Raw genomic sequence first — 13,414 nt, 5'->3', positions numbered from 1 at the left:
ATCAATAAAACTAAAAGCTGGTTCTTTGAGAAGATAAACAATATTGATAAACCATTAGCCAGACTCATCAGGAAAAAAAGGGAGAAGACTCAAATCCATAGAATTAGAAATGAAAAAGGAGAAGTAACAACTGACACTGCAGAAATAAAAAGGATCATGAGAGATTACTACAAGCAACTCTATCCCAATAAAATGGACAGTAGGATACAACCAGAAAGAAATGGATAAATTCTTAGAAATGCACAGCCTGCCAAAAATGAAACAGGAAGAAATAGAAAATATGAACAGACCAATCACAAGCACTGAAATTGAAACTGTGATTAAAAATCTTCCAACACATCATTATCAACAGTGAAAAGCTGAAAGCATTTCCTCTAAGATTAGGAACAAGACAAGGATGTCCACTTTCACCACTTTTATTCAACATAGTTTTGGAAGTCCTAGCCACAGCAATCAGAGAAAAAAGAAATAAAAGAAATCCAAATCAGAAAAGAAGTAAAACTGTCCCTGTTTACAGATGACATTATACTATTCATAGATAATCCTAGAGTTTCTACTACCAGAAAATCCACTAGAGCTCATGAATGTATTCGGTAAAGTTGCAGGATACAAAATTAATACACAGAAATGTCTTGCATTTCTGTACACTAATGATGAAAGATCAGAAAGAGAAATTAAGGAAACAATCCCATTTACCATTGCATCAAAAGAATAAAATACGTAGGAATAAACCTAAAGGAGGCTAAAGACCTGTACTCCAAAAACTGTAACACACTGATGAAAAAATTGAAGATGACAAAAACAAATAGAAAAATATACCATGCTCTTGGATTGGAAGAATCAATATTTTCAAAATGTCTGCAGATTCAATGCAATCCCTATCAAATTACCAATGGCATTTTTCATAGAACAAGAACAAAAAAAATTACAATTTGTATGGCAGCACAAAAGAACCCAGATAGCCAAAGCAATTCTGAGAAAGAAAAATGGAGCTGGAGGAATCAGACTCCCTTAGACTATATTACAAAGCTACAGTATTCAAAACAGTATGGTACTGGCACAAAAACAGAGATAGATCAATGGAACAGCAAAGTCCAGAGATAAACCCACGCACCAGTGGTCCCCTAATCTATGACAACGGAGGCCAGAATATACAATGGAGCAAAGATAGCCACTTCAATAAGTGGTGCTGGGAAAACTGTACAGGTACATGTAAAAGTTTGAGTTTAGAACACTCCCTAACACCGTACACAAAAATAAACTCGAAATGGATTAAAGACCTAAATGTAGGACCAGACACTATAAAACTCTTAGAGGAAAACATAGGCAGAACACTCTTTGACATAAATTGCAGTAAGATCTTTTTTGACCCACCTCCTAGAGTAATGAGAATACAAACAAAAATAAACAAATGGGACCTAATTAAACTTAAAAGCTTTTGCACAGCAAAGGAAACCAGAAACAAGATGAAAAGACAACCCACAGAATAGGAGAGAATATTTGCAAATTAAGCAATTGACAAAGGATTAATCTTCAAAATATACAGACAGCTCATGCAGCTCAATATCAAAAAACAAAAACAAAAACTGAATGACCCAATCAGAAAACAACCCAATCCGAAAATGGGAAGAAGACCTAAATAGACATTTCTCCAAAGAAGATATACAGATTGCCAACAAACACATGAAAGGATGCTCAACATCATTAATCATTAGAGAAGTGCAAATCAAAACTACAACGAGGTATCACCTCACGCCTGTCAGAATGGCCATCCTCAAAAATTCTAGAAACAATAAATGCTGGGGAGGGTGTGGAGAAAAGGAAACACTCTTGCACTGTTGGTGGGAATGTAAATTGTTACAGCCACTATGGAGAACAGTATGGAATTCCTTAAAAAACTAAAAATAGAACTACCATACGACCCAGCAATCCCACTACTGGGCATATACCCTGAGAAAACCATAATTCAAAAAGAGTCATGTACCAAAATGTTCATTGCAGCTCTATTTAAGATAGCCAGGACATGGAAGCAACCTAAGTGTCCATCAACAGATGAATGGATAAAGAAGATGTGGCACATATATACAATGGAATATTACTCAGCCATAAAAAGAAATGAAACTGAGTTATTTGTAATGAGGTGGATAGACCTGGAGTCTGTCATACAGAGTGAAGTAAATCAGAAGGAGAAAAACAAATACCGTATGCTAACACATATATATGGAATCTAAGAAAAAAAAATGTCATGAAGAGATTAGTGGTAGGACAGGAATAAAACACAGACCTACTAGAGCATGGACTTGAGGACATGGGGAGGGGGAAGGGTAAGCTGTGACGAAGTGAGAGAGTGGCAGGGACATATATGCACGTATAACTGATTCACTTTGTTGTAAAGCAGAAACTAACACACCATTGTGAAGCAATTATACTCCAATAAAGATCTTAAAAAAAAAAAAAAAGAAAAAATAAGCCAAAAATGTTACAGCACTTTTCTTGAGGGATGACGTTTTAATATTCTTCTTTATATAGTTGTATATTTTCCAGATTTATATAATAAGCACTTATAATGTTTATAACCACAGATTTTTTTATTATACATTTAATTTTAGGGTGAGAGGTTTTTTTTTAATTGAAGTATAGTTGATTTACAATGCTGTGCCCATGTCTGCTGTACAGCAAAGTGGAAAGAGCTTTTTGAGACCAACCATCTATTCCCATCACTGCTAATAGATTGTTACAACTGTTAATGAGTTGTTCCAGTCTGAGAAACAACTGCGCTAACTTGGGCCATTTGCTGTTTCAGTTGTCCATATTAACACTACTTAGGAAAGCACCCTAACTTATATCAACAATACTCAACTTTTTTGGACCATGTGAAGGAAACAAATGCCCGATGGCCCGCTCACTTACTCACAAACATTGCTCCTGAGGAAAGGGAGAAGGGTGGTTTTCTAGACAACTCCAAGCTTTGAGGCTTTGATGTTTCAAAAATAATTGATGTAAAACAATAAAATACAGATCTGAACACACTAGAGACAATACCATAAGCTTAAGCCCTAGTTAGGTTTGGTGTTACCTGCCTAAACATCCTAGCCGATTCATATTGCTTTGCCTTTTTTATGTCATTCATTAAATGTCTGCTCTATACCAGGGTCATGTTAAGGTAGCCTGCAGCTGGAAAGAAGTATGAGTCCCGTCCATCCCGGAGGAACTGATACAGTTGGGAAGAAGTCAGATACCTATGGAAAGACGATTACAGTGAAAATGTGATACTGTTTAGCGGTTCAAATTGGAATGTCTTTCCACAGCTGGAAAATCCTCTACATTATAAACATGAGACCTCATCTGAACTGTGGCGAGAGCATACGATGAAAATCTGTCCATCAGTACCCCCAGCTCAGACTCTGAGTTAGAACTCGTGACAAGCAGCAGCCAGAATCATGCAGTATTCGCTCTGGCCAGGGGGCAGCAGCTACATCTAGGGTCAGAGGCAGCAGTGGCACCGGTGGTGTTGCCAGTGCAAGAAGTACCACGTTTGTTCAGTGCTGGCGACAGACGTCTCTTAGTGAGAACAGCCCTGCAGCCTGATTTTGGCTGTTGTCTGTGATGCTGTAGTTGACAAGCCTGGTTCTTCAGTCCTGCCTGCTGATAGATATCACTTAATAAATTCCTTTTCTGCTTAAATTAGGGGTTGGCTTCCGTGTTTACAACCACAAACCCTGACCAATTCAACATCCACAAAAATGGGGAAGTAAGTGTCAAATAAATGCTTCAGAAAAATGTGTAAAGAATAATAACTGAGGTGGCCAAAGTTTATGAAGAAGGTATGATTTGAGCTGGGAAGAATATGGTTAGGCAGAGAGGAGAAGGAAGCCAGTTCAGGTAGAAATGTCCGTTTACAAAAGCAGAGAGGCAGGAAAAGACAAAACGTATCTGGGAGCCAGTAAATAGTACAGGAGCAATTAAAGACAGACAGAGTTAGGGTCAGATGCTGGAAGGACATAAGGAGAGTGGGGGCTGGGAACAACAATCCAGTGGGGGTAAAATTCACCGGAGGGCAGGGGATTATCTGTGAGACTGACTCCTTCCAGGCAACCTGGCACAAGGAGATAAAGACATAATCCAGGCTGATGGCAGCAGACACTGAGGGGGAAGGGGAGGCAGGAGATAAACACGAGCTATTTCAAAGGAAACTGTCTATCCGGGGCCACCGCCTACAATGGTAACACTGGGGAAGGAAGATTTCAGAGGGAAGATGCTGAGTTTAGCTTGGAATACTTTTAGTGTAAAGGGTTGGCAGGACATCTAAGAGGGAACAAACTGAAAGGAGTGGAACACCCAGGACCAACATTAAGTGAACGGCCAAGACTCAGAAGTCAGAGTAGAGATGATCACTAAGTAAAATGAGAGCTACTAGATAAACTGAGAGCGAGGAAAAGTCAGGAGCAAAGCCTCAAAGGCTGTCAGATTAGGGGGTGTGCAGAAAGAGTTAACACAGCGGAACTGGCTGCTATCTTTCTTTTTTTTTGGCTGTACACGGGCCTCTCACTGTTGTGGCCCCTCCCGTTGCGGAGCACAGGCTCCGGACGCGCAGGCTCAGCGGCCATGGCTCACGGGCCCAGCCGCTCGGCGGCATGTGGGATCTTCCCGGACCGGGGCACGAACCCGTGTCCCCTGCATCGGCAGGCGGACTCTCAACCGCTGCGCCACCAGGGAAGCCCCCTGGCTGCTATCTTTGAAAGGCCTCCGTCCAAGGCTGGCCCATGGCTGCTGTCTAGGAACTTGGATTTGGAGAGAGCACCCACCACCCTAGGTGAGAAGGGTGGGTTACCCACCTAAACTGTTTGTGCAAACACTATGGTTTATGCTAAAAACTTCCTTTCCTGTTTAGAGTCTGGAGTTTGGGTACATGCTAGGCAGACGCTATCTACGCACCAACCCTCAATAAAAACCCTGGGCAGTGAGTCCCTAATGAGCTTCCCTGGTAAAGAACATTTCACACGTGCTGTCACAACTAGTTGCTGGGAGATTTAAGTCCATCGTGTGGACTCCACTGGCAGAATATCCTTGAAATCCTGCACTGGTTCCCCCTGGACTTCGCCCCATGTGCCTTTTCCCTTTGTGATTTTGCTTTACATCCTTTCACTAGGGTATATCACAGCCATGGGTATGATTCTATGCTGGTGAATCATCAGAACTGAGGGTGTGTGGGAGACCTCAATGCAGGGGGTGAGAAGAGAAAGAAGAGAGAAGGATCCATCAGAGAGGGCAGGCGTATCAAGGAAGTCGATTTCAAAAACGGGGGGACTGTCAATGTCTTTAACATGGAAAAATAAGGAAGATCCCCCCCCGCTGTCCCCAAAATGATACTAAAATGGGTATCATACCCTCTGATCCAGTGATTCCACTTCTACAGATTTATCCTGTAAAATACTAGCACATGCGCAGAAAGATGCATCTACAAGGATGTACAGCACAGCACTGGATGCAATCATAAAAGGAAACAGCTCTTTAACAGGGGACTGGTTAAATAAATTTGTCCACACAGTGGACAAATTATGCAGCCATTAAAAATAAGTGAGTAAACTCACAGATACCTATGCTGGTATCTGCAAAATGTGTTAAATGAAAAAAAAAGCGGGGTATAGCAGTTTATACAGTATTCTATACGCATGTAAACAAACAGGGTATACAAAAGGTGACACACACAACACATGCACACACAACACACATATTCTCAGGAAGGACAGACAAAAATCTGGGAGGAAATGATTGCCTTTAGGGAGGACAACTGAGCACCAGGCAGACGGAAAATTCATGTTTTAATGAAACCCTTAAATACTGCTTGAATTTTTAAAAATGATTTACACATATTTTCTTTATACTTTTAAAATAATAATAAAAAAGGAAAAGCCGCTGAGTTTGATGACATCAATGAATTTAAAATTTTATAAAGACAGATTATCTTCAAACTGTTAGGGGCTTGACAGTGTGGAAGGACACTGAGAGAAATGGAAAACCACAAAACAGAAGCTGGTTTGGGAAGGAAGATGGGAGTTTCATTTTGAACTCACAGACTTCAAGGGCTGGCAGGGCATCTAAGAGGGCTGGAGATTCACCCTGGCTGAAAGGGCAGAACTGTACGCAGACGGTATGCAAACTGTATTCATATTCTGGTCAGTAAAGACATCAGAGAAATAAAGACAGACACTGAAGACAAGATTGATAAAGAAATTAAGAGAGTAAAAAACCAGAGGGCGGGGAGGGATAAATTAGGAGCTTGGGATTAACAGATACATACTATTGTACATAAAATAATCAACAAGGACCTACTGTAGAGCACAGGGAACTTTACTCAATATTCTGTAATAACCTATGTGGAAAAAACCTATGTGGGAAAAGAATCTGAAAAAGAATAGATATATGTATAACTGACTCACTGTGCTGTATACCTGAAACTAACAGAACATTGTAAATCAACCATACTCCAATATAAAATTAGAATTAAAAAAAGAATTAGGATTCAGAAAAAAGAAAAATCAGAGGGCAGAGCCATGGTGAGGAAATTAAGACAGCAGAAATCGACTCTCTCAAGATGGAGGTCAGGGACTTCCCTGGTGGTCCAGTGGTAAAGAATCCGGCTTCTGAGGCAGGGCACGCGGGTTCAATCCCTGGTAGGGGAGCTAAGATCCCACGTGCCGTGGGGCAACTAAGCCCGAGTGCCACAAACTACAAGGCCCACACGCTCTGGAGCCTGCGCCCCACAACTAGAGAGAGAAAACCCGCACGTCACAACTAGAGAGAAGCCCGCGCACCGCAACAAAAGATCCCGCGTGCTGCAACTAAGACCCGACACAGCCAAAAATAAAAATAAATAAATAAATAAAATATTTTTTTAAAAAAGGGAAGTCAGCAAAAGAAGAACAAGGGAACAAAGACGGGGAAGGACCTTCAGAGGTTAAAAAGAAAAGATTTTATTGTTTTGTGTTGTAAGGTTAAATTGCAAGGTAGAAACGGAGGTACTTAGAATACTAAGGAAAAAAGGATCAGTGTGGAAGTAAGGTTCTGAAGGAAATTCGAACCGATGAGCTTTTCAGGACCAGGTGGGATTAATGTTAATAAGTGGTTTGTTAACTAGGAGTGACAACCAATCGGTTTAATTTCTAAATAACTTCTCAACTAACACTTAATCACGTCTTAACTCTATAAACAGCAATAATAAAATATTTAAACAGATACTGAGTTGCCAAACAAGAGATTTCACTAAGGGCATTTCTGGTATGAAGATACCGTCTTCCAAATTATTCACTCAATTTGAGTGGAAAGAAAACTGAGCCGGGCTCCTCTGGTGGCGCAGTGGTTAAGAATCCGCCCGCCAATGCAGGGGACATGGGGTCGAGCCCTGGTCCAGGAAGATCCCACATGCCGCGGAGCAACTAAGCCTGTGTGCCACAACTACTAAGCCTGCGCTCTAGAGCCCATGAGCCACAACTACTGAGCCCGCGCGTCACAACTACTGAAGCCCACGCACCTAGAGCCTGTGCTCCGCAACAAGAGAAGCCACCACAATGAGAAGCCTGTGCTCCGCAACGAAGAGTAGCCCCCGCTCGCCACAACTGGAGAAAGCCCACGCGCAGCAACGAAGACCCAATGCAGCCAAAAATAAAATAAAATTAATTAATTTTTTTAAAAAAGGAAAAGAAAAATGAGCCAGACTTTTTTTGGTCTTGGAATTCTATCAACTGAACTAGTCAATGAAATATACTAAGTAAGAAAAACTTACACAGGCCAGTTATACAATTTATCTTTTCCAAGAGTTAATATGGACAGAACTTGTCTACCACAATTTTTTAAATATATTTTAAGTCATTTTTATTGAATTAATTTTAATAACACTGTTTTACCTGGTTGGCAGCTGCCCCAAACCAAACTAAACAAAGCCACTGTGAATGCTATTCAACATCCTCAAAGTAATCCAGTTTGTTTTTGTATTTGGAATATACTGTTACAATAGTTACACTTTTTTTTTTTTAGTAGTTACACTTTTGACATCACATAAGTAAATAGAGCATACTATATTATTCAAAAAGACTTTATGCATTTCATTTAAAAAATCATTTTCCAAGAGGCTTCAGCTTTATCATTGACACATTCTGTACTTCATGCTCTCAAAATAAAAAAGTGCCCTAAAGCTCAGTTTTTTACTGATATTAATGAATAGTATGCAGGGTTATACGAACTGAAATTTAACATTTTATGGTCTAAGAGGCAATACATGTGAACCCAAACTTTGGAAACATTAAGAAATAAAAACAGAAAGATGGCAGTTCGTGTCTTCACAAGGCTTAATAAAGAGTACAGCAGAAACTCAATAATCACTTCCCTGTTGTTGAACTGATCACTAACAAAATAACCAGAATGCAACAAAATATTTACTTTGGAAAGTTATCATGACCTATCCTCAGAACACCACAAGGCCACCAGGAGCCCAGAATGCAGCTGCTGCTCGAAAGCAGCACTACTTCTGCAGGCCCCTGTCCTCAGGAAATGAAACGTCAGCTGATTTTTGTTTCAACTCTGTAGTCAAGGGTGCTAACCCCAGAAATTACAGGAATCATCATTACACTCTAATACCAAGACATGCAGGAATTTTAAGCTATAAAATTATTTTCTAAATAACATTCAAATAAGATATCTCTGTGATAAAAGGCAGAGCTGAAGGGCATTAACCTGACTATCCATCCCTCCTGGCTTGCACCAACATTGCTTCAGTCCCCCTTGGCAGGCAGCCTTTTTTTTTTTTTTTTTAATCTTCGCAGAAAGTCAGTCTACAACTTTGAGATGTTTTTAACTCTTAAGATGCGCAAAATTATTTTAAATGTCTAGCTGACTTCAAATTCAGCAAGTCTTCCTTTTTAAACATACTATGATTGAAGGCTACTTCTTCTAAGCCTCATTCCTGCACAATGACAGTAAACCTTAGGGGGAAAAAAAGAGCTACAGCTACAAAGTAAATAACAAAAAACTGAATCCACTTACACTAAGACTGGTTTAAAGCCTTACTTGAAGCCTTACCAAGAATCTCCTATTAAAAAAAAAAAAAAAAGGCAGCAACTCTATCTCAGACCTAAATTCAGGATTCAGCTTCAGACACATGGAAACTAGACATTTCTAAAGATTCTCACACCACATGAAACTGGAACAAGTTCGTTACTTCCCAGGACATACACTGAAATTTCCAGCAATTACATTCAGGGGTTCCTGGACCAGCCTGAGGCTGGGACATAACCATTAGTTTTTCTCATTCTCCATCTCACCACTGGCTTTTGACATTCCCCTGCTCAACTACCAAGAGGATTTGAAAGACAGAGGGAAAAGCTGAGAAATTAACTTCTCGTGAACAGGTCTAATTAAAAAAGAAAATTAAAATGTGTAGACAAAGAAATCCACCTTCCCCTGAAAATTATGTCTTACGATGGTCTGAGCCTTCCCTCCACCGTCTTCCCACGTTCTCCGTTCATAACACGTCTCATCTCATCGCCTTACACAGCTGACCCTTGAACAACACAGGTTTGAACTGCGCAGGTTTGAATCCACTTATACTCAGATTTTTTTCAATAAACACACACCATCTGATGGGCGGTTGGCTGAATCCTCAGATGCAGAACCTCGGGTAGTGAGGAGGGCTGACTAGGGAACTTAAGCATCTGTGGAGCTCCAAGGGCTGGATTTGGTTTTCAGTCACGGCCCACTGCAGCCCCACCACATAGCAGGTGCTTTATGTTTACTGAATTTTACTTCTGCCCCTACCCCCCAGCAGTGGATAATTACCATCCAGTTGGACTTGCTCTCAACCTTGCCACAGGCAAAAAGTGATTTTATAGAAATCACTTACCGGGTTATAGACGACATTCTGTAGACTGTTTAAGGAAAACATCATTCTTTTCCACCTTATTGTTGACTGGGGTCTCTCTTTTGGGTATGGTCTAAGATTTTAAACAAGTTTCATTTAAAGAATTCCCAGATTGAAACTGAGGCACTTGACCTGTGTAAAATCAAAATAGAGGGAAAGAAAAATAAGCACCATTTTTCTTCATGACTATTTTTAAGTACATAAATTATTTTACTGATATTTACCAAATAACAGGATGCTATAACAAAGATCTGACTCCAGTTCTTATCTAATGTACTTTACTAAATAATTTTGGATTATGAGTACAGGAAATATTGATTTTTAAAACTACATCAGTAGAAAACTTCTAATTTGGAAAGTTTATTAAAAATACTTATTACTGGGAGTTCCCTGGTAGCCTAGTGGCTTTCACTGCTATGGTCCGTGTTAAATCCCTGGTTGGGGTACTGGGATCCCGCAAGCCAGGCGGCGCACCAAAAAAAACAAAAACAAAAACTTGCTATTAAAATACTAAACCAAATAATAGCAAATACTCCTGTACAGCTATCTGAGATAGTCATTTAACTTTTCTCATCTGTATAATGAGAATAACAGTATTCACCTCACAGGTTTGTTCTGCGGATTAAATGAATTAATAAAGCAATAGAATCGTACGTGCTTTGTCAGTTTTATCTATTGTTATTAGTAGAAGGGATTGCTCTTCCTCCTCCAAATTAAACAAGTCAAAAGGAAAAAAAAATCCAATGCCTCAAATATTAATTTCCATGTGGCTAAAAAAAAGATAAAAGATAAAAGCTTTAAAGGTAAAAGTACCCATCAGTACTACATATAACAGCTCCAGGGAAGACCTGAAGACTAAGCAGAACCAAAAGAGAAACAAAACTCAAGCTTCCTACATTTTACTTCCTCCAATTCCGTCATTATACCAAAGCGCAATATGCACTGATCACATCTATTACTTTTTCTCTATTAAGAAAGAACTGCATCTCCAACCCTGGATGTAACATAAACTGAGTGGTTAAGTTACAGCAAGAGGTGTTAGGTGAGAAGATGCAGGTTGCGAAAGAATTCACAGAAGTATTAACAAGGGAAGAAAAGAAAGTTTTTATTCACTTTCCAAGGGAGGAAAGGGGCCAGACGCATAGAGTGGCATCGGCCCTGAAGGGTGGCGGTCTGAGTCTTTTAACGGGTTTCAAAGGGCAAAGTGCAGGAAAGAGAGGGTGGGTTCACATCTGTTTTGGCCCACAGGTGTATTCGGGCTTGCTGTGTTTCTATAGGATGTGGTTTTTCTGAGAATCTGTAACTTTTTGTCTTCAGTAATTTTTCAGTCCTTGGGTGTCTGAAAGAGACTTGATAGTGGCCTTTGACAGGCATTACTCTATTTTGAACAATGTCATATGGGCTCACAAGAGGGATTTTGCAGGTGTAATTAACATCAGCTGATGTCAAGTTAGGGCGATTGTCTTGGATTAACTGGTGGGCCCAGTGTAATTACATGAGCCCTTAATAAACAAGCCAGAGAGATGCGGTAGCAGAAGAAATCAGAGATTTGAAGCCTGAGAAGGATTCAACACATTCTTGGTGGCATTTCGATGGAGTGTGGGTGGGCACACACGGAAACTGCACGAAGGAAACAAACCTGGAAAACAAACTAAAGTATCCCGGAAGTTGATTCTTCTATTCTTCTATTCAGAGAATAGAGCCCAAACTGGATAACACCTGAACTTCAGCTTGTGACACCCTAGAGTACTCAGCCTGGTCCCCCTAATTTTTTTTGGTCCCCCTAATTTTTGATCTAAGATCTGTTAAGAAAATAAGTGGGTGTAATCAAAACATCAAGTTTTATGCGCTAAATGTATACAATTTCTATTTGTCACATATACCCCAATAAAGCTGGAAAAACAAAAACGCTGCATCCCTCTTGGTTTATAAATGTAACCCCATCTATTAACTTACACATTAGTCAAAATCTCAAAACTGTTTTGCTCCATCAAACTCGGGAAGCATCAACAAGAGCAAAAACAAAGGATACAGAGATGCCGGAGCCACATTCATAATTTACATCGTTAGTAGAGAGTGACCCAATTTAAGCCACGGGCCCGCGTGAAACCAATCATTCCCAGAAACATCCACAGGCACGAGTCCTGCTGTTATTAACTCTGCGTTCGCTTCCCAAGAAGCCATCACGATGCTGTTGCAATTCAGAGGACAAACGTTTCCTAACGTTTCACACTGCAGTAAATGACTCTGCATCTCAAAAGAGGATGTTCAGAGCCCGGGAGGGCCACGGAGGTCTGTCATTAAATTTAAAGAACCCGTCATTTAAAACACCAGGAAGGAAACGTCCTCGGATTCCACTGCACGAAGGCGGAGCTCGGTCCCGGGCGGGGAGGTCGCAGGTGCGAAGGCAGCACCGGGCGAGGCGGTGGTCGACAGCGGGGCTCCCCCCGGGGACAGCGCCGGCTGCCCGAGGGCCCCCCCCTCCCGACCATCCCTCGTCCCCGGGGCGCAGCGAGCGGGGCACTGCCCGCCGCCCAGCCCGACCCTCCGCGGTGAGGACCCGCGCGACGGGGCTACCGGAGCCGGTCCCGCCCGTCTGACTCTGACACGAGGCCAGAAACACCGCATCCCCTCCTCGGCCGGCGAGCCCACCGCCGCGACCGCCCTCCGACTCACCCCAGGACTGGTGTCGCGGACGCTCGGCGCAGGAGGCTGTTCTGCGGCCGCGGCGCGTTGTCCGGGTTCGCGGGCGAGAACGGGAAGCGGGAGCGAGAACGGGAAGCGGGAGCGAGAACGGGAAGCGGGAGCGAGAACGGGAAGCGGGAGGAGTCAGTCCGCTGCCATTTCCTAGTCGCGCGCCCCTGGCAACGCCGTCGGCCTTGCGTCTGCGTGCGGGGCGCGCTCGCGGCTCCGCTGGGCTAGTGGCCGGTCCGCAGCTGGCAGCTCCCCCGGCGGGGCCCCCTGCACGGCCTCGGGGACTCGGACCGCCCGCGGCTTGCTGCGAGACAAGCAGAGAGGGAGGGGGCAGAGTGTGTGCTTCCAAAATTCCCGGGTGGATCTGGCCGCCTCTGCCCCGCCGCCGGGGTTGGGGGGCCGGGAAATGGGGAAGAGAGAAGAGACCTTCTGCTCCCTCGGCCCGCGTGTCCCCGGCCTCCAGGGCCGGTGTGGACGTCGCACAGGCCCCGCCTCGACCCGGCGATGGCCGAGAGGGGCCCACGCGGCCAGAGGGTCTGTGACCTTCCCTGGTCGCCCTGGTCAACGGGGCCAGTGCCACGTATTTCTCAAGGTCTGCTTGCTTGTCTGCCTTGGGTTAGAGTCCAAACAGTACATACAGTGCAATAAAAGAGCTGACTTGGAGGCATCCCGGTGTTTTTTTTGCCACACCTCTGGGTGTAAATAAAATGCCGGGGGAAATGGGTTCAGTATAGCTGGACTGAGTCCAGCTCGGAGCCCCCATCCAGTGAGTCTAACTTGGACTTCAGCCACTGCGGCTTATCTGCC

General features: G+C 42.7%; 1 protein-coding gene across 5 annotated transcripts in view; it reads right to left on the bottom strand.

The window, feature by feature from the left end:
- The window catches only part of LGALS8 (galectin 8), a 29,561-nt gene extending 16,429 nt beyond the window's left edge, over window positions 1-13,132 (bottom strand). For 2 of the 5 annotated variants that reach the window (XM_024115718.3, XM_055081165.1), the window contains exon 1: window positions 3,077-3,145. In XM_024115718.3, the coding sequence (XP_023971486.1) occupies window positions 3,077-3,130 (54 nt within the window). In that variant the 5' untranslated portion in view covers window positions 3,131-3,145. Of the gene's footprint in view, window positions 1-3,076; window positions 3,146-9,895; window positions 10,046-12,589 lie in introns of those variants that run through there. The other 3 variants (XM_028481677.2, XM_028481678.2, XM_024115717.3) reach the window with 3 other exon arrangements.
- Window positions 13,133-13,414: the final 282 nt, after the last annotated feature.

The sequence above is a fragment of the Physeter macrocephalus genome, chromosome 20 (genome assembly GCF_002837175.3).
Source record: "Physeter macrocephalus isolate SW-GA chromosome 20, ASM283717v5, whole genome shotgun sequence".
Lineage (NCBI taxonomy): Eukaryota > Metazoa > Chordata > Mammalia > Artiodactyla > Physeteridae > Physeter > Physeter macrocephalus.
This window is presented reverse-complemented; position numbering and strand designations above follow the sequence as displayed.